The 21,294-nt window shown below is 44.2% G+C and overlaps 1 protein-coding gene across 1 annotated transcript in view; it reads left to right on the plus strand.

Annotated features, from left to right (window-relative positions):
• scn4aa (sodium channel, voltage-gated, type IV, alpha, a) overlaps positions 1–21,294 on the plus strand; it is a 171,575-nt gene that overhangs the window by 108,352 nt on the left and 41,929 nt on the right. The window contains exons 11-15 of the mRNA XM_080213924.1: positions 3,834–4,088; positions 6,861–6,987; positions 8,075–8,313; positions 8,526–8,699; positions 10,935–11,291. Coding sequence (XP_080070050.1) covers positions 3,834–4,088; positions 6,861–6,987; positions 8,075–8,313; positions 8,526–8,699; positions 10,935–11,291 — 1,152 coding nt within the window. The remainder of the gene's footprint in view (positions 1–3,833; positions 4,089–6,860; positions 6,988–8,074; positions 8,314–8,525; positions 8,700–10,934; positions 11,292–21,294) is intronic.

Below are 21,294 nucleotides of genomic sequence, written 5' to 3' on the forward strand. Positions count from 1 at the left end.
AGGGTCAACCAGGTACAGATGGCACTGGGGCAACATGTGGACCAGTCTTCATAGATTTTCCTCTCTTAAGCTTATTAATAAACTGACGGGTAATTTATAACAATTCAGCAAATCCGTGGTCACTTTTACTGATTCTAGTGCCGGGATTCTCTGGTTGTTCAAGCCCTGCCACCACTGCAAGTGAGGCCGGAGAAGTGGGAGCCATAAAATAAGTGGCAGAACCATCAGGAGCGTAGGCACACGGAGAGATAAGAACATAAGAAATAAATAGGAGCAGGAGTAGGCCATCTAGCCCTTCGAGCCTGCCCCGCCATTCAATAAGATCATGGCTGATCTGTCGTGGCTCAGTTCCACATTCCCGCCCTCTCCCCATAACCCTTAATCCCCTCGCTTATCAAAAACCTATCAACCCGCGTCTTAAAAATATTTAGCGAGGCAGCCTCCACCACCTCAACGGGCAGAGAATTCCAGAGATTCACCACCCTTTGAGTGAAGAAGTTCCTCCTCAACTCCGTTCTAAACCGCCCCCCCTTTATCTTGAGGCTGTGCCCCCTAGTCCTACTGTCCTCTCTGAGCGGGAAGAGCCTCTCCACCTCTATCCTATCCATCCCATTCATCATCTTATACGTCTCAATGAGACCTCCCCTCATTCTTCTAAACTCTAACGAGTACAAGCCTAGTTTATTCAGCCTCTCCTCATAGCTCAACCCCCTCAACTCCGGTATCAGCCTAGTAAACCTCCTCTGCACTCCCTCCAAGGCCAAAATATCCTTGCGTAAGTGCGGCGACCAAAACTGCACACAGTACTCCAGCTGCAGCCTCACCAGTGCCCTATACAGCTGCAGCAAGACCTCCCTACTTTTATATTCAATCCCCCTCGCTATGAAGGCCAGCATCCCATTCGCCTTCCTGACCACCTGCTGCACCTGCCGGCTGGGTTTTTGCAACTCATGCACAAGGACCCCGAGGTCCTCCTGCACCGTCGCCTGCTGCAGTTTTTCGCCACGTAAGTAATAGTCCTTCCTACCATTATTCCTACCAAAGTGGACCACCTCGCACTTGCCAACATTAAATTCCATTTGCCAGTTCTTGGCCCATTCGCCCAGCCTATCTAGATCCTTCTGCAGACTCTCCACACCCTCCGTGCAATTTGCCGTTCCACCAATATTGGTGTCATCAGCAAATTTCGACACCCTACACTCGGTTCCCTCCTCCAGATCATCTATATAAATGATCTGGAGTACAGGTCCACAGATCCTTAAAAGTGGCAGCACAGGAGGAAAAGGTGGTGAAGAAAGCATATGGCATGCTTGCCTTCATCGGCTGGGGCATTGAGTATAAAAGTTGGTTAGGCCACATTTGGAATAGTGTCCAATTCTGTTCGCCACAATACCGGGAGAATGTGGAGACTTTGGAGGGAGCACAGAAATGGTTTACCAGGATTTTGCCTGGTATGGAGACTATTGGCTATTGATTGAATCTCCCTGGAAAGATGGAGACTGAGGGGCATCTTGATAGAAGTTCATAAAATTATGATAGGCGTTGATAAGGTAAACAGGCGCAAGCCTTTTCCCAGGACAGAAATATAAAGGGCCACAAGTTTAAGGTAAAGGGGGAAAGGTTCAGTAGAGACGTTCAGAGAAAGTTTTTTACATAGAGGGTGGTGAGTACCTGGAATGCACTGTCAAGTGAGGTGGTTGAGGCAGACACGTTAGCAATATTCAAGATTTATCTGGATAGACACATGAACAGGTGGGGAATAGACGAATACAGGTGGTTGGTCTCAATAGGACAATGTGATTGGCACAGGCTTGGTGGGCCGAAAGGCCTGTTCCTGTGTTGTACTATTTTTTGTTCTTTGATCAAACTGCCTTAAGTGGATCACGTTCTCCAAGTTATTAATCCAGGTCATGTTGAGCACTTGCCACATCTTCCACTTTTACTTAAGATTTCCAATGCCCCCAGTTAGCTAACTGGGCACGTGTTGAAAGTCAATTGTGAGACAACCGCTGCTTTGTGCAGCCTCGCCATTCACTGACATAACTGGCTGAACTATGTTTTCAAAGCTTCATTTAGCGAATAATGTCTTAATGTGCTGACGATGTACCACCCAATGTTGATGGCATCTGCACTGAAGGGCGAGTTAGTGTATTTTAGCTTTTGTAAGATTATCCTTTGCCAGAAAATAATTTGCTGTTGACTTCCAGGAAATGCTTAAAACCACTTAAATGGTAAATACCCCCCCTGAATCTTTGGCCAATGCCTTGTGTAATTCTCTGTTCTGTTGAGAAATTCCGCAAAGACCAGGATAATATATCTGAACTATCTAGGAGGGGTGATTTTCCCAGTTATCCTATTTATAATGCAATTCTAATCTTGTTCCTCATGCTTATATCATTTCACAATAAATAGTAAACAGATCAAATTTTGATTTTACAAAGAAACATAGAAAATAGAAGCAGGAGGAGGCCATTCGGCCCTTCGAGCCTGCTCTGCCTTTCGTTCTGATCTTGACTGATCATCAAATTCAATATTCTGATTGCCCCCTTCCTCCCCCATCCCTTGATCCTTTTAGACCCAAGAGCTATACCTAATTTCTTCTTGAAATCACTCAATGTTTTAGCTTCAACTACATTCTGTGGTAGTGAATTCCACAGATTCACCACCCTCTGGGTGAAGAAATTTCTCCTCACCTCAGTCCTAAAAGGTTTACCCTTTATCCTCAAACTATGACCTTCAAGTCCTAAACTCCCTCATCATCAGGAACATTCTTTCTGAATCTACTCTATCTAATCCTCTTAGAATTTTATAAGTTTTCATGAGATCCACTCAATCTTCTAAATTCCAATGAATACAATCCTAACCGACTTAGTCTCTTGTCATATGACAGACAGGTTTGTTTTTTTTAACTTAAATGTTGATATAAACCAAATATGAATAATTTATTTCTCTAATTAGTATTTGGAGGTTTGTTACATCGTTTCTCAAGCATCACCTTTGCACACCATATATAGGCACCCGTAGTTAGAATATCAGGGAAGGAGAGGATGGTGTTTCCAATGCAAACATTATCCACTCACTTCTGCAATCTGGGTTTGTACATGTCCCGGATTGATAGAATTAAAGTTTTCATTCTCTGTTTAAGGCTCCAACATGAAATAAGATTGGATGGTCTAAAGCCAGTTCTGTGTGAGCCCAAGTCCAAAGCACAAAACCAACAGGACTGAACTTCCATTCTCCAGAAAGAGAGGTTCAGGATATGAAAAAATAATAAAATGAATACTGGTGCAATAGGGGTCTTCAAAGGTTGCGTGAGAGACACCTTAGTGGTCAATCAGCTAAACCAAAGGGTTGCTGTGGAGGGTTGCACATTGGCAGAGTGGTTAGCATTGCTGCCTCACAGCACCAGGGTCCCGGGTTCAATACCAGCCTTGAGTGACTGTGTGAAGTTTGCACATTCTCCCCATGTCTGCGTGGGTAGCCTCTGGGTACTCTGATTTCCTCCCGCAATTCAAAGATGTGCAGGTCAGGTTGATTGGCCATTCTAAATTGTCCCAAGATATAGATCAGTGGGGTAAATACATGGAGTTACAGGGTAAGCCTGAGTAAGAGGCAGTGTGGACTGAATGGCCTCCTTCTGCAGTGTATAGATTCGATGATTTGTTTGACTCTGTAACTGTCCAGGAAGAAGCCAACATGGGAGTACATTCCATTCTCGGCACTGAGACCCCTGACTTTATGGAGCATGCACAAGAAGACAAAAAATAATTTAAACTTCTATATTATTAACAAGCTGACATGTATGCTTCTCCCGCCCCCACTCCTCTCCCTAGGCACGTTGTTCCAAAGAACTTGGTAGCCACTACTCATTGTCAAGTGACAGAATGCAAAAGAAAGACGGTTCGGACAAATACACCGTCGAGGATGAGCATGGCACAGGGGAGGAAGGCGAGAGCCAGCGAGGGTCTCTGACCAAATCATCGGTCGTCATTGCAATTAACGGAGTGGTTTCACAAGATGGGGAAAGTGGCTCAGCCCCCAATGGCAGAGTGTTGCCATCTTCTGTTACCAGCAGAGTGGACAAGGATGTATGTACTCTTTTTATATAAATTTGATTTTTGCACACAGTTTGTGGATTCGAGATGTATATATTTCAGGAATATGACATCTTCAGAATCACACAGGGGGTAAAATAGCATCTGGGAACATGGAGAGATGCCAGATGATGTTGTAACTGGTTTGCACGCGCATGGCACCACTTAACAATCCGTGCGCAAGTCTAATTCTGCAGAAACTTTGTCAGACAAGTTTTTAAAAATATAATTTCATGCTGCCTTTTGGGTGTGTTTTGATAGACAACATAAGGAGAAACTGTTTCTGCTGATCAATAACCAGAGATTGCGGATTCACATTAACTTGCTAAAGAACAAAGGGAAATGAAGAAAGATTCTTTTAATAGCAACTTGTTATGATCTGGAATGATTTGCCTGGAAGGGTGCTGAAAGCAGATTCCATAGCATAATTTCCAAATAAAATAATTTAATAAACACTTAAAAAACAAGAGAATTTGTTGCATGAATATGGGCTAAGTGCGGGAAATTTAGACTAATGGATAGTTCATCAAAGACCTATAGTGCAGAAGGAAGCCGTTTAGCCCATCGAGCCTACCCTAACAGCAATCCCACCTGTCCCCATAACCCCACGTATTTACCCTGCTAATCCCCCTGACACCAAAGGGCAATTTAGCACGGCCAATCAACCTAACCCGCACATCTTTGGATTGTGAGAGGAAACTGGAGGAAACCCACACTGACAGAGAGAGAATGTGCAAACTCCACACAGACAGTCACTCAAGACTGGAATCAAACCCGGGTCCCTGGCACTGTGCGGCAGCAGTGTTAATCACTGTGCCACCATGCAATCTCCAAGGCTAGTTCTTTGAAAAAGCTCACACAGATACAATGGGCCAAATGGCCTCCTTTGGCACTATATGATTCTATAACTGCTTGGCGTTCGTATCAAGTGCAGCGTATCTTCAGTCCTATACGTGGACAAATTGAAAACCTTTTAATCTTATTTTTAGTATAGGTATATCCCATCCCCCTTCTTTGCAATTCTGTGTCAGGTAACTAGCTGTAGAAATTTGCCTACAGACTGTCAGGTGGTATTGACTGGGATTGACAATTGCAGCATAACTAAGCGCGGCAAATGGTTTCACCCAGTCCTATCCAATCCAATCATTTGCTGCATGGGGAACATGTTATTGTATTGATTGTTCGTGGTTGTAGTAAGTTGAGATGGTCTACAAGAGTACTTATGATAAAGCAATCATGCTTTAGATAATTATTCTTTGAATCATTGACATTTTAAGTCAGAAGAAGCTTGAGAAAAAATTCCACAGCATTAGAACAAAGTCAAACAAATTATTTGGTGCATATTCCAGACAAAGCTTCTTTAAAAAATTTATATGTTACATTATATGTTAGTACTGTGTTTATGGTGATCCTAATAGAGTGAGTTCAGCTTATGAGGTTCACAGACTGATCTCCGACCTGACAAACACAGCATGTACGCTTGATTCATATTCCTACCAATGTGTTAGGATAAAGGTAAAGTCACCACTGTCCCAGATGACCATAGGCTGTTCTCCACTTTGAGGGGCAGAGCTGACTGGTGGTGGTTTTATTCTGAGGGTCACCACGCCTCAGGCGAGGGAGCAAGGTTGACCTTCATGGATAACCTCAGCCAGTACCAGAATTGAACCCATGCAATTGGCATCGCTCAGCATCACAAACCAGCTGGCCAGCCAACTGAGCTGATACATTTCAGATGAGTATCCACTTCTTTAAATCCAGTATTCATAAATTTTACTCCTGTGTGAAATAACAGGAATTCATCTGTGTACTATATGTGCAAGAATTTAGGGAGCATGTCTTTGCTTGAGTATAATTAACAGCAGGAGTTCATTGTGAGTTACCTCATCCCCTAAGTGCAGCACAGCCAGTGGCTTAGGCACAAGCAGGTCAAATTTGGATCTTTGCCCTACCCCAATCTAATGTTGGCTCTGTCCCAGGGCACCTGTACCACTCTCCTTTCCATGCTGATACACATACCACACGAGAGTTATTCCCTACACACCAGTTTGGTTATGCAATGCAGCATTATAGGAATATTACTTATAAAATGAGTAATGTGCATTCCATTAAACAATATTATATTAAGTACTAATAATTTACATATTACGTTGTAATGTATGGGTCACAGAGAAAGAAAATATTCTATGAAGTTACATCTCTTCATGCGTATTACATTACAGCAGCCACAGTGTATATGTTACAGTTGATCCATTAAATACCATTATCATTTTACACAAGTGATATTCGCCAGCACCGGAGTGACTGTTGCAGAAGAAATGTTTTGAGACATTGCTGTCGACAAAAATATCACAAAGTTGTGCGGCATAACGAGCGATGTTAATGCTGCTTTTCTGTATTGTTGGACTCATCTGCTTTTTAACTGCTTCACGCGTCATACACGCTGATTAAGCTTTGTGTGTTAGAGCTGTTATATAATCATTCAGCCTGCTTAATAGGTGTTTCCTATAAAGGTAGCTGTCTGGAATCCACAGTCAGCCGAGTAGGCAGTGATTTCAATGGATGAAGAATTGGGGTCCTGGATTTTTCCAATGCTGGTGGTGCTGGGTCAAGGCACAGAGTTAGTAAAGTTATCTGATTAATTCAGATACACAGACTGTATTCCTTTCAAATATATATGTTTTTGCATAGCACAACTTAAAAGAAGGTACTTTCTGTTGGATGCTGGCTTTGTTTTTTGATTGATGTCCAGTGTCTTTCCTGTAGGTAAATGGTGTGGACATTGAAGATGGGCTGCCTGGATCTAAACGTACTTCCACACTTCTGGAAGAACCAGCACCACAATTGAGAACCGGAAGTGTAGCCAGTATGTACAGCGGTGCCAGGCTAGATGGTAAGCCTCGTCTGAATTCTTGTCACAGACAAGATGGAATAGGTTAATATTTCTGAATAGACCCACCCGTCTTGTGGGGTTTCCATCATTGTTTAGCTAAGCTGGGAATTGAACCTGGGTCCCCTGCGTTGCGAGGCAGCAGTGCTAACCACTGTGCCGTCCATGCAAAAGTGACAGCACTGAAGGTCTACATTTGGCTCATCTTGTCCAGGTGCCCATTCTAATCTTCCATCTCAGGCAGTCATAAAAATACCCCATGGCATTATTTTGTTGAAGAGCAGCGGGGCTTGCCCCTGTGCCAGGGAAATATTTGTCCTAAATGAACATAGAAACACAGATTATCCGATTATTATCACATGGCAGTTTGTACGAGCTTCCTGCATACAAATTGACTACCTATATTACAACAGCGACTAAACTTCAAAAATATTAATCCTGATATTAAGGCATATAATCTAACTGGTTGAAATAATAAGGTGGAATGACAAAATAGCATTCTTCTGATGTTTAGGGTGCCTGCAGCACACTTGGGAGAGAGCTCACCTGTTGCCCCATTGCATTGTTATCATCGAAAAGAACCAAAGAATCCCTACAGTACAGAAGGAGGCCATTTGGCCCATTGAGTCTGTACCGATCATAATCCCACCCAGGCCTTACTCCCATAACCATTATTTATTGCTAATCCTCCTGATCCTAGGGCCAATTTAGCATAGCCAATCAACCTAACCCACACATTTTGGACTGTGGGAGGAAACCCACGCAGAAAAGGGGAGAGAAAGTGCACGCAGACGGTGGCCCAAGCTGGGAAGCGAACCCAGGTCCCTGGCATTGTGAGGCAACGGTTCTAACTGCTGCACCACCGTGCCTTATGTTTCTAGAACTGCTCCACATCTTTTCTGGCTCCTACAGCCTGCATTAAATGGGGATTGTTGGTGCAATAATGATTCATATTGATCTGCCTGCATTTGAATATAAATAGTGTTATCACTCCTGGCAGACCCACGGTGGGGGGGGGTGAGGGGGTGGCGGTGATGGGAGGGAGGATTTGCCAAAACTTAAATAACTCCTTACCCTTTATATTCTGCAGAGTTGGAAGAGGCGCAGCAGCGTTGCCCCCCCTGGTGGTACAAGTTTGCCACCAAAGTCCTAATCTGGAATTGCTGTGAGCTCTGGATTAAGTTCAAGGAAATCCTGAAGTTTATCGTGATGGACCCATTTGTGGATCTGGGGATCACAATTTGCATTGTGCTGAACACTCTCTTCATGGCAATGGACCACTACCCCATGACAGAATCCTTTGAGAATATGCTCTCTGTTGGGAATCTGGTAGGTCTTTCACATTTCTGTTCCCCTCAATATTCCATCACAGAGTGATCAGCAAGGGAGTCAAAGGATTTGGGGGGGTAGGAAGAGAAGTGGATTTGAGGCAGCAATCAGATTAGCCATTGCAGGCTCGAGGGGCCAAATGGTCTAATCCTGCTCCTGATTCATATGTCCGCATCCACGTAATAGACTGAAGTCCTCTTTTCTTCCGACAGGTATTCACGGGGATTTTCACAGCTGAGATGGTGCTCAAATTGATTGCTCTGGATCCCTATTACTACTTTCAAGTGGGTTGGAACATATTTGACAGCATCATTGTGACCCTCAGCTTGGTCGAGCTTGGCTTGGCCAATGTGCAAGGATTGTCTGTGCTCCGGTCATTCAGATTGGTTCGTATCAGAAAGTTTAACTGAGTGTAATAAATGTAACTGCCTCAAACAGCAGATGGAGTGCAGGTTAAAACCCGTAGAACGTCCGGGAAGGTCACCAGAAAACTCTACTTGTTATAGTGCTCTGAACCTGATATCCCCTACCTAGCCATGATGTGGAGATGCCGCATTGGACTGGGGTGGCCACAGTATGAACTCTCACAACACCAGGTTAAAGTCCAACAAATTAATTTGGAATCACGAGCTTTCGGAGCACTTCTCCGACTCACCTGATGAAGGAGCAGCGCTTCGAAAGCTCGTGATTCCAAATAAACCTCTTGGATTTTAACCTGGTGTTGTGAGACTTCTTACGACTCCGCCAATAGGTTACATACAACATGTTTACCTTACCACACACGCACAGATGTTCCCAGTTAGGGGTTTCATAATCGTGGGAAACTTACCAAGAATTAGAGCGGTACGTTTACACTGAAATTCGTACTGATGGACAATGGCAGGAGCCATAAGGCAAATGTGCTTACCTTGTCAGTGGATAGGCATATGGATAACATTGGAATAGTTTAGGTTAGAGGGTCATTAGATTGGTTCCACTGGTCGGCGCAACATCGAGGGCCTGTACTGCGCTGTAATGTTCTATGTTCTGTGCCTGTTATTCGGATTACTATTCCCAAGGTGCAAAGCCCTGAAGCTAAAGTGCCAAATCAACCTGTTGGAATTGACAATATGCCCTGAATGATGCCACTGATTAGACTGTTTTCATCACATGCTAATGTGGCATGGGCTTCTCACTGTGCGTTGACAACACAAGGTCTATGCTACCGAGTGCTGGCAGCTAGTAAACATATTCGTCATTTCTTTTGAGTGAGACACCTCCGTGGTGAGGGTGGTTAATGCCAAAAAGCAAGGCAAAGGATAAGAGTGTTCGAGTTTAGTTTTAAATTGGAATGACAGAAGACCTAATAGAAGTTTATAAGATTATGAAGGGCATAGATAGGGTGAACAGTTGGAAGCCTAGGTTAGAAATGACAAACACAAGGGGTCACAAGTTCAGGGTAAGGGGGGGCAAGGTTCACTACAGATATGCGGGGGACGTATCTTACACAGAGGGTGGTGGGGGCCTGGAATGCACTACCAAGCAAGGTGGTCGAGGCAGACACGCTCGGATCATTTAAGACTTATCTAGATAGCCACATGAACAGAGTGGGAATAGAGGGATACAAACGGACGGTCTAGTTAGGAACACATGATCGGTGCAGGCTTGGAGGGCTGAAGGGCCTATTCCTGTGCTTTATTACTCTTTGTTCTTTGTCTTTTGACAGACTCCTCGGCACCCAATTAAAACTGTCCCTCAGCCTCTTGGCTCCTGCTCTGCCTCTTTACAGCACCTTTTTTATTTCTTTCTCAGAGTTACAAAGCCAATGTGCAGAGTGGGCAGGGCAAGCCCTTAATCCATCTCCTTGCTTGCTCCAAAAAAAAATTCAAGTTCAAATTGAACCCAGTGCATCGTTCCCACAAGAGAGACATCTAAGATCCAAGCTGACAAGAACAGGCATTACATTCTCCAACCTCGCCCACTACTGGGATTATCCAACCCCATTGCTGTGAATGAAGGTTTGGCTGAGCGCCAAATTCTCCATTCTTGCTGGCAGCGGGAGGAGATCGGATAATTCCGGCCCTGATCTCATGCTTGATCTTAGCCAAAAGGCCGAGAGGGAATTTCTTGGTGAAGTAAGCTAGATGGACTGAAGATCTTGCTTGAAAACTATGATTATGTTGCCATCAGAAGCAGTCATTTTGATTAAATTAATTGTGGTGAACCCTCAGCACACTTGGATACAAACAGCAAGTATTGTAGGCAGATGTGGTCTGCACTGGTACTGGATACAGCAGACTCAGAGGCAGTGGCTGACCTGAGATTTGAATGTGAGTCCAGGGAGGGGATCTTTCTTTTCTTTGTCTGCTGTTTGGTCTTTAATGTATATTAGTTAGCTAGCCTGAAATCAATTTAATTGATTTGCAATGAAATTAGAGCAAATAATAAAAGCCTAAATGAAGAAATGATTTGATTCATGTTGAGCTGCAGAAATTGCTCAAAAGATTTCACTGAAAAATCGACAAAGCTTTCTTAATTTTGCTTCTTACACTTTAATTTAGCTGCACTCTTCGTCACTCGGGGTAACTCTGTTATTACTATCTCAAGAGTACAAAACCAGACATCTGCTCTTCTCTTTGTAGCTGAGAGTTTTTAAACTGGCAAAATCTTGGCCAACTTTGAACATGCTGATTAAGATCATCGGTAACTCTGTGGGTGCACTCGGGAACCTGACGCTGGTCCTGGCCATTATCGTCTTCATCTTCGCCGTGGTCGGAATGCAGCTCTTTGGCAAGATGTACAAGCAGTGCGTTTGTAAGATTTCCGCCGACTGCACTCTCCCACGATGGCACATGAATGACTTCTTCCACTCCTTTCTGATTGTGTTCCGCATCCTTTGCGGCGAATGGATTGAGACTATGTGGGATTGCATGGAGGTAGCTGGGCAGCCCATGTGCCTCATTGTTTTCATGATGGTCATGGTGATTGGTAACCTGGTGGTAAGTTTCTCACTCTTCCTGATCTTCGATTTGCTTTAGTCTGTTGCATCATTGAACCTCTTTTTTGATTAAGTGTGCTTGGTTAATGAGAATTCCTTGCAGTTGCCCTTGGATGCAATCGAGCCTCTAACAATAACGTCCTCGAAAAAATAAATATCTCTTATTACATCAAATGTTTTCTCTATCTTCTAAAGATACTAGGGTGGCACAATGGTTAGCACTGCTGCCTCACTGCTTCAGGAATCCCTGGTTCGAATCCTGGCTTGGTCACTGTCTGTGTGGGATCTGTACACTCTCCCTGTGTCCATGTGGGTTTCCTCTGGGTGCTCCAGTTTCCTCGCACAGTCCAAAAGACGTGCTGGTTAGGTGCATTGGTCATGCTAAATTCTTCCTCAGTGTACCTGAACAGGCACTGGAGTGTGTTGACTAGGGGATTTTCACAGTAATTTCATTGCAGTGTTAATGTAAGCCTACATTAATAAAAAAACCTTCAAACTGTTATCTTCCTATTTTGGCCTAGTTAATTTTCCTTGCATTAATTTTTGGCCTAATGCAATAAAGTTGAAGACATAGAGCGCTAACACCCATAATACTGTGTGTGACTCAGTTAGTAACAAGACAGCTTCCAAGAAATTAAGTGAAATTATGGTTTTCCCTAGACAGGATGTGTATTGCAAGCTAAAAGACAGCAGACTGCTGTGTCAATCACTGTTGAAAATAGAGATCAAAGGAGTTCTGCAGAAATGTCCTGAGCCGAGAATTCCTGTGAAGTCCGTCTGGGCAGCCCAAGTGACAAGGAACTATTATATCCCATGATAGCTCTTATATCCTTCTTTCAATCTTTTTCTCCAGATATTTAAGCATGTAGGTACAGCAGCTGCTAAAGAAGGCAAGTGGGATGTAGGCCTTCATAGCGAGAGCATTCGAGTACAGGAGCGGGGATGTCTTGGTGCAATTATACAGAACCTTGGTGAGGCCACAGCTGAAATATCGTGCACAGTTTTGGTCTCTCTTGCCACAAGAATGAGTTTGGCGAAGGTTTACCAGATCCAGTCCCATGGTGGGGCTGACATATGAGTCGTTTAGGATTATATTCACTGAAGTTTAGAAGGATGAGGGGGATCTTATGGAAACCTACATTTTCTAACAGGACCAGACAGGGGAGGTTCAGGGAAGGATGTTCCCAATGGTCGGGGGGTCTAGAACCAGGCTAAGGAAAAAGAGTAAATCTTTTAGGACAGAGATGAGGAGAAATTTCTTCACCCAGAGAGTGGTGAGCCTGTGGAATTCAATACCACAGAAAACAGTTGAGGCCAAAACGACGTATGTTTCCAAAACAATATAGCTCTTGAGGTGAAGGGGATCAAAAGATATGGGGATAAGCAGGAGCAATCTATTGAGTTGGATGATCAGCCATGATCATAATGAATGGTGGAACAGGCTTGAAGGGCTGAATGGCCTCCACTTGCTCTCTTTTCAATGTTTCCATGCGCTTAACAAGAGAACATAGAAGTAGGAGGAGGTCATTCAGCTCCTTGAACCTGTTCCACTGTTCAATCAGGTCATGGTTGATCCTTTCCCTAATAGGAATGGGAATATAATGCTCATATGACTAGACCAATAATCCAGAGATTTGGACTAAAACATGAGTTCAAAGACCACCACGGCCACTGGGAAATTTATATTTAATTAATAACTGTTTGAAAAAGCTAGTCTCAACAAATGATGATTATAAAGCTGCCTAGAAGGTCATGAAAACCCATCTTTTTCAGTATTATTCTTCCCAGTCTGGCCTACATGTAACTCTAGACCCCCAGCAATGTGGTTGAATTCTTTCTTCCCTCTGAATAGGCCAAGAAAGTTACTCAGCTGTATCAATGTGCTACAGAAAAGCTGACTAAGAATGAAACCAAATGAACAACCCAGCATCAACCACCAGAAAGGACAATAGACACACCCTGACCAGTTGACACTATGAGGTCAGCTTCACTGGCATGTAGGGAAATGTGCTAAAACTGGGAGAGCTGTCACACCACAAATGGAGAAAGCTAGAAGTGAATTGACCTCAGAGCGGCGGAATCCCCATTTATCCAGAAGGAGCTTTCCACTCACTCAGGGAGCCTTGTGAGACCACTAGATATTCCCTTTAGGGAGGAGACTTTGAGGGGAGGTGTAAGGGAATGTGTGTGAAATGGTATGTGGATAAAGGGGGTGAGGTGGTGTGGGAAGGTGGGTTTACAGCGGGGAAGTGTAGAGTAAAGGATAACATAAAGAGAAGCATATTGAGTATCTGCAAAGATGCTGTGTCACAGCACTGCCTGAGAAGCAACTGAATGGACAGCTCTGGATATATGTAAACAGCACGTAAAAATGCTTTTGATCTAAAACCATTGCCACCAGCGAGATCTCTTCTAGAATACAAACCTAATAAATCCCAAGACAAATCAGTGTGTGCGGCATGGTAAGGAATTTGCAGAGGATGCTGGTCCCATGTGTCTGCTGCCCTTGTCCTTCTGGGGAGTAAAGATCACAGGTTTAGAAGACGCTGTCAAAGGAACCTTGGTGAATTCCCACATTGCATCTTGTAGACGGTACACATTGCTGTCACTGTGCCTGGTGATAAAGGGGTGAATGTTTAAGGTGGTGGACCCACTGTCAATCAAGTGATCTGATTTGTCCTGAATGTATCGAGACTCTTGAATATTGTTGGAGCTTCACTCATCCGGACAAGTGGAGGATTTTCCCCTCACGCCTTACGTGAATGGTGGACAACCTTTTGGGATTCAAGCGATGAATTATGTGCCTCTGATGTGCCCTTATAGCTGCAGTATCTATATGTTTATCAAGTTAGATTTCCAGCCAATGATGACCCACAGGATGGTGATCATAGAATCCTACAGTGCAGAAAGAAGCCATTCGGCCCATCGAGTCTGCACCAACCACAATCCCACCCAGGCCCTACCCCCACATTCCTACATATTTACCCACTAATCCCTCTAACCTAGGCATTCCGGGACACTAAGGGCAATTTAGCATGGCCAATCAATCTAACCCGCACATCTTTGGACTGTAAGAGGAAACCGGAGCACTCAGAGGAAACCCACACAGACACAGGGAGAATATGCAAACTCCACACAGACAGTGACCTGAGCCAGGATTCAAACCCAGGTCCCTGGAGCTGTGAAGCAGCAGTGCTAACCACTGTGCTACTGTGTCACCCGTGATGAAGAGGGATTTGGCCATGAATATGTTGTTATGGAGAGATGGTTAGATTCTCCCTTGGCGATGGTCATTGCTTGGCACTTGAGTGGAATGTATGAAAATTGCCACTTAACAGCCTAAACCTGAATGCTGTCCAGGTCTTGCTGTATGCAGACACAGATTACTTTGGCATCTGAGTAATTGTGAATGGAATTGAACACTATACAATCATCAGTGAACATCCCCACTTCTGAATTCAATAGAAGCACTGCAGTAACTTGTCAAGGCTCCTTTGAGATCACTTTCCAAACCTGTGACATCCGCCACTAGTGACAGCAGACACAAGGGTACATCAGCAATTGCAAATGCCCCTCCAAGTCATACCCTGTTTTGGTTTGGAAGTATTCACCATTCCTTCACTGTTCCTGTGTCAAACTCTGCGAGCTTTCCCTTTGATCTTTCTCCCTATAACAGTTCAAGAGGTGGCGCGCTCCCCCACCTGTTCAAGCGTAATTAGGGATGGGCAATATTTGCCTTGCTAGTGATGCTCACTTCACGTGAACAGATTCAAAAGAACTCCATCCACCCACCTTGATTCCCTTTTCCAAGATACTGTCAGCAGTGGCTTCATTGATGACTGAATCAAAGGCTGTGGGTTCAAGTTCCGCACCGGGACCTGGTGCCGAATTTCAAGGTGGGCACTCTAGAATGCAACTGTCAGAGATGCAGCTTGTTTGAGAAATGAGACTAGGCCCTGCCTGCCCTCTCAGGTGAGAGTAGAAGATGTCATGGCATTACTTTGAGGAGGCGTAATGGATTTTTTCCTAGTGTGGAGTTTGCACATTCTCCCCGTGTCTGCGTGGATTTCTTCTGGGTGTTCTGGTTTCCTCCCTCAGTCAGAAAGACGTGCCAAATTCTCCCTCAGTGTACCCGAACAGGTGCTGGAGTGTGGCGACTAGGGGGAATTTCACAGTAACTTCATTGCAGTGTTAATGTACGCCTACTTCTGACACTAATAAATAAACTAAAACACTGCGCTTCCAATCATGATTAGTCTCTTGCCAGTGAGCCAGAACAAACCCTTGTTTGGTAAAAGTAGTGACAGAGAGCTCTGGGACATTGGCTGGTGGGTATGATTCTGTGAGCCTATTTGAGTGTGTTGCTTGATTAGTTTTTAAGAAAGCTTTCCTAAATTTGACACTTCTTCCAGATGTTAGTAAGGAGACCTTTGCAGGTTTAAAGAGACTGGCATTGCCTTTTGCCATGTCTTTATTTGATGCTTAGGTCGGAACTGAATGGCCCTTCTTGTTTAAGTATATCCAATTGGTTTAAAGAAACCATTAACACCAGGGCTGAGTCAATACATTCATTCAATGCGTGAAAGCTGACATTTGGCAACTAGGAACAAAAGGGATGCCAATGCCTTTGAGTGAATGAGAAGTACTAACTCAGTGATGTCATTGATATGAGCTGCATGTGAACCATAGCCTCTGCTGACCTGAAGTGTTGGAAGTCCTCTGGACTGAGACACATTGCTGTAAATAATGATTTCTCCTTGCTGATGGGGGATATTTTACACATTATGCGGCTAAGAGTTAAATTAAGGAGCATTTTATAAAGCTTAGGTTTATTGATTGGTGTGGCAATAGGCGTACATTAACACTACAATGAAGATACTGTGAAAATCCTCTGTACAGTGTACAGGTGCACTGAGGGAGAATTTAGCATGGCTCATGCACCGAACCAGCATGTGGGAGGAAACTGGAGCACCCGGAGGAAACCCACGCAGACTTGGAGGAACATGCAGATTCCTCACAGACAGTGACCCAAGCCAGGAATCAAATCCGACTCCCTGGTGCTGTGAGGCAGCAATCATAAAAATCATAGAAACCCTACAGTGCAGAAAGAAGCCATTCAGCCCATTGAGTCTGCATTGACCACAATCCCACCCAGGCCCTACCCCCATATCCTTGCATATTTATCCACTAATCTATCTAACCTATGCATCTCAGGACACTAAGGGCAATTTAGCATGGCCAGTCAACCTTTGGACTATGGGAGGAAACCGGAGCACCAGGAGGAAACCCACTCAGACACGAGGAGAATGTGCAAACTCCACACCGACAGTGACCCAAGCCAGGAATCGAACCCAGGTCCCTGGATCTGTGAAGCAGCAATGCTAACCGTGCCACAGTGAGCTACATACAGAGACATTGGGAGAAATTTTACTGTCCCACCCACTACGGCAATTCTAGCAGGCGGCACACAGACCATGCAAAGGGCCATTGACCTCGGGTGCGATTTTCCAGCATGGGGTGAGCGGGACTGGAAAATCCTGCCCATTCGGTCAGTTCACTAAAACTTGGTCAAAGAGGTATTGGTCTTACCGAATGTCTTAAAAAAAGAAAGTGAGGTCGGGAAATGGAGGGGTGGAGGCAGAGTATCCCAGAGCTTCAGGTCTTGGCAAAGAAGCCGCAGTGATCAATGATGGAGAGATTAATGTTGGGGATGCACAAGAGGATAGAACGGCTTCTTTGTGTGAGAAGCTGAAGGAAGAGATTCCCACATTATGGCATTCCTCTTTCTAAAATAGTTCTAAAAATAACTTTCCTGAGATAGTTAAAGACGTTAAAGGTGCTATATAAATATAGGTTCTTGTTGTTGCACAGTTGGGATTGTTGACAAGTGAGAAGAAAAAACAAAGTAAACACCTAGGGAACATATTTTCAAGTAGAATTAGAAATTTGTTATGGATTGCGTACGCAAGAGGCAAAGGATATTATCAAACTATTTACTTGGGTGAATATACTCTTGTTTGCTGTAACGTAATTTTAGCTTAATTATGAATTTATTTTGTGGCAATCTATTAAAATATCACAACATCAAAATACTTTAGAAGGTAAGTTATAGCATAGTCGAATTAGATAATAGGTTGTGTTGGCACTTGGTATTTTATGATTCTGGAGCTTGCGTTCAAACTAAATGAAAGGCGCATTTTTGTGAATATGAACTCATGTCCAGTAGGAACTGGGATGGGAGCCCCAGGGTGTGGATGTGCAAAGCAGGCAGTAGACAGTCAGCCACCACTTCTACAGACTGGATGGGAGACCCTCATCCCCAGCAGAATCTTCCAGTCCCACTACTGTCAATAGCGTTTTCCATTGTTTGCGCCTTTCACCGGTTGGGAACCCATGACTGGAGGGGTTGTCTTTGAGGGTGACTGGATGATTCAGCTGTGCAGCAGCCACCCATCATGGTCGAATTTCACCTCTCATATTCACGTTATTCAACACTCTTGATGAAAAGTGAAGATTCTCACCCTGTTGTCAGCTGTAAGAGTCCTGAACAGTCTTTGCTCAGATAACAGTGAGCATCATTTTGCTTCCATAATACTACCCAGAATTTGGTCACTAAAGTGATAAATCTCATTCAGAGGAACGTGAAGGAATCTGGTTTAAAAGCTGAAAAAGATATTAGCGTTGATGTAAGGTGGCACCGTGGTTGGGCGGCATAGTGATTAGCACTGCTGCCTTACAGCACCAGGGACTCAGGCTTGATTCAGTCCTTGGATGACTGTCTGCGTGGAGTCTGCACATTCTCCCCGTGTCTGCTGGGGTTTTCTTCAGGTGCTCCGGTTTCCTCCCACACTCCAAAGATGTGCGGGTCAGGTGGATTGGCCATGCTAAATTGCCCCTTAGCGTCCCAAGATGTGTAAATTAGGGGGATTAGTGGGTAAATATGTGGGGTTACGGGGCTAGTGTAGGGGGATAGGCCTGGGTAAGACGCTCTATCAGAGAGTCGGTGCAGCCTCAATGGGCCGAATGGCCTTCTTCTGTATTTAGGAATGTTATCATGAGGGGCATTTTTTTCAGAGCCAAAACTTGTTTATCGTGTTTATGAAGCTTAATAGATTGAGCATAACATCGTCTCAAGCTGGAGCTGACTTAAACACGCTCTGCCGTAACCCTAGACAGATAGTTTTCGGCCTTGTGCCTGAAGTGATTATGTGCCCCCTTGGCTGGTGAGGTTTCTGGCAGCATTATGAAGGTGGAAAATTACCTGCAGGGAAATATTCCAACTCAAGTATGATCACCTTGATGAGAACAAAATGCACCTTCAAAACAATCGGAGAGGAATTGGAAATATATTTTCTTACAAGTGAACTGAGGGCTGAAAGTAATATCGGTCCGACAGTTCGGCTTAGTCAAAATCCAGCTAAGCCCCGTGAAACTCAAACCACCCCGAGTCCAGTAAAAGTGCTTACTGCTCTTCCAGTTCCATGCCAGCGTCAAAGTCTGTCTCTGTATCAGTTTCTGTTACTTTCTCGAGCCCCCACATTCTCACTGGAAACTCCTTTTCCAAGCTTGAACTGAGGAACACTTGTTTCGTTTGGTCTCCCACACCTTGGGCAGAATCAGGGAAGGGGGTGATGGAGCTTGATGTGTTAATTCAGCTCTAATAATGACAAGGTAGGGATGCCACGGTTTAAGCATTTGTCCTTCATGCGTCTCTTCCTGTGTTCCAGAAGCTTACATGTTCCAATTTAGCCCCGGTGATGCATTTCACACTAAACACAAGATTTAAAGGACATGACGGATACCAAGTGTAATATTGTGATTCTTACTGAAAATCTGGTGTCTTAAATGTGACATCTACTTGTGACTGGCTTGACGCTGTGGCTAAACATAAATGTTTACGGATATGATGCAAGTGATTTATTTAAGGCTGGTGTCTGACTCTCATAATATGAGCCAAAGAGCTGCATACTTTTGGGCCACTGGTCTCCAATTCACTTCAACTTCAGAAATGAAATACGTGTGAAGTCAGTCGGAAACTAATCTCCGACTGTTGCACCCTAGATATGCAGTGTGTGTTAGGGGTTTATCAGGTGGAGTTGTTAGTCTAATTTCTGCGCAACCGAGGCAAGGCAATTATTGCCAAGGGTGAAGGAAATGCAGGAGCCTCCGTCTCTGGTTCCATTTGGATTCCACGAGAGTCAGCAGGAATTTAATCACGCCCTTGGAATGTCATCTGCTCGGCAGGGTTCAAGAGAGAGTATTCTCTGGAGAATTGGCTTCCCTGTCAGTCAGTCCGTTAGTACTTAACATACCTGTAGAGGAGAAATAGAAATATCGGCTGCTATTTCATTTTCATCATATTACACTTGTTTTCAGCATAATGCACATTGACAGTATTTCAAAACATACAATATACAGAAAGTTACTTTCTTTCATTGGCCAGTGCAATCTTAAATCACTACTTTAATATACTTGAAATGCTTTATTTTTAGGAAGTGCCGGTAAATGTTATTTCTCAGTTGCACGGTTCTGCTGGCAGCAGGTCTAGTCTACCCTGAGGAGTCCAAGCCTCATTGCCATGCTGCAGCCAAACTGCGCACCCTCAACTGCATCCCGTTCAGAGCTGGCGTGATTGTTATTTTTGTATTTGTTCATCAGGCGTGGGGCATCGCCAGTTAGGCCAACAATTATTGCCCATTCCTGATTGCCCTTGAAAAGCTGATTGCCTTCTTAAACAAACGTGCACCATCCCACAGCGCTCTTAGTCAAGTGATGATGGAGAAATGGTAGTATGTTTTCCAATTAGGATGATGTATAACTTAGAGGAGAAGCGGGAGGGGATGGTGTTCCAGTGTGCCAGCTCCCCTTGTTCTTCTAGGCTAAACAGGCTACATACTTGCAATGTCCTGTTGAAGGAACTTTGGCAAATTGCTACGGTGCATCTAGTAACTGGTTCATACTGGTGTCAAAATGGGCTGGTTCTGAAGGATTGAATGCTTAAGTTAGTGGATGGGGTGCCAGTAAATGGGTTGTCTAGTCCTGGATGAGTATCTTTAGATGAGTTGGGCCACATGGTGGCACAGTGGTTAGCACTGCTGCCTCACAGCACCAGGGACCCAAGTTCGATTCCTGGCTCGGGTCACTCTCTGTGTGGAATTTGCACATTCTCCCCATGTCTGTGTGGGTTTCCTTTGGGTGCTCCAGTTTCCATACACAGTCCAAAGATGTGCGGGTTAGGTGGATTAGCCATGCTAAATTGCCCTTTGGTGTTAGGGGGGTGGACGAGCTAGAGTAAATGTATGGGGTTATGGAGCTAGGACCGGGGTGGGATTGTGGTCGGTGCAGATTTGATGGGCTGAATTGCTTCCTTCTGCGCTGTAGGATTCTATGATTCAATGAGTTCATTAACACTGGACTCATCTAGGCAATTGGTGACTGTTCCATCACATTCTTGACTCAGGCTCTGTAGATGGCAGTAAGAATTTGAGGTTGGAAGAGTTGTTACTCGTTACAGAAATCCCAGCCTCTGGCCTGCTTTTATAGCCACAGTATTTACATTGTTATGTTTCCAGTCAATGATGATCTCCCTGAAATGTCGATCATGGAAGATTCAGTCAGGGTGACGTTGTTAAATCTGAAGGGTAACTGATTGGATTCTCTCTTATTAGAGGTATCAACCCTTGTGTCGCTCAAATATTATTCATCACTTCTCAGCCCAAGCCAGGTACAGACAATTTTGTTTATTGAGGAGGCCAATGCCACTGTGGTGGCTGTACAGTGGAAGATATTTGGGTAGTGCCAGAGCAGCACTGGGTGGCATTATTCTTATGGAGCCCAGAAAAGCATTCCGACTTGTGGTTGCACAAACAATAATTGTTTGTTTACATTTGTTTGTCTGTCTCTTCACCAGCCATTGCAGCTCAACATGCACCAGTTGTCCCTCAATACTGCAATGAAGTCTTTTGCATGTCATAAGAAACCAATCTGTGTAGATAAACCATCAA

The sequence above is a fragment of the Carcharhinus amblyrhynchos genome, chromosome 27 (assembly GCF_965287045.1).
Source record: "Carcharhinus amblyrhynchos chromosome 27, sCarAmb.v2.hapA, whole genome shotgun sequence".
NCBI lineage: Eukaryota > Metazoa > Chordata > Chondrichthyes > Carcharhiniformes > Carcharhinidae > Carcharhinus > Carcharhinus amblyrhynchos.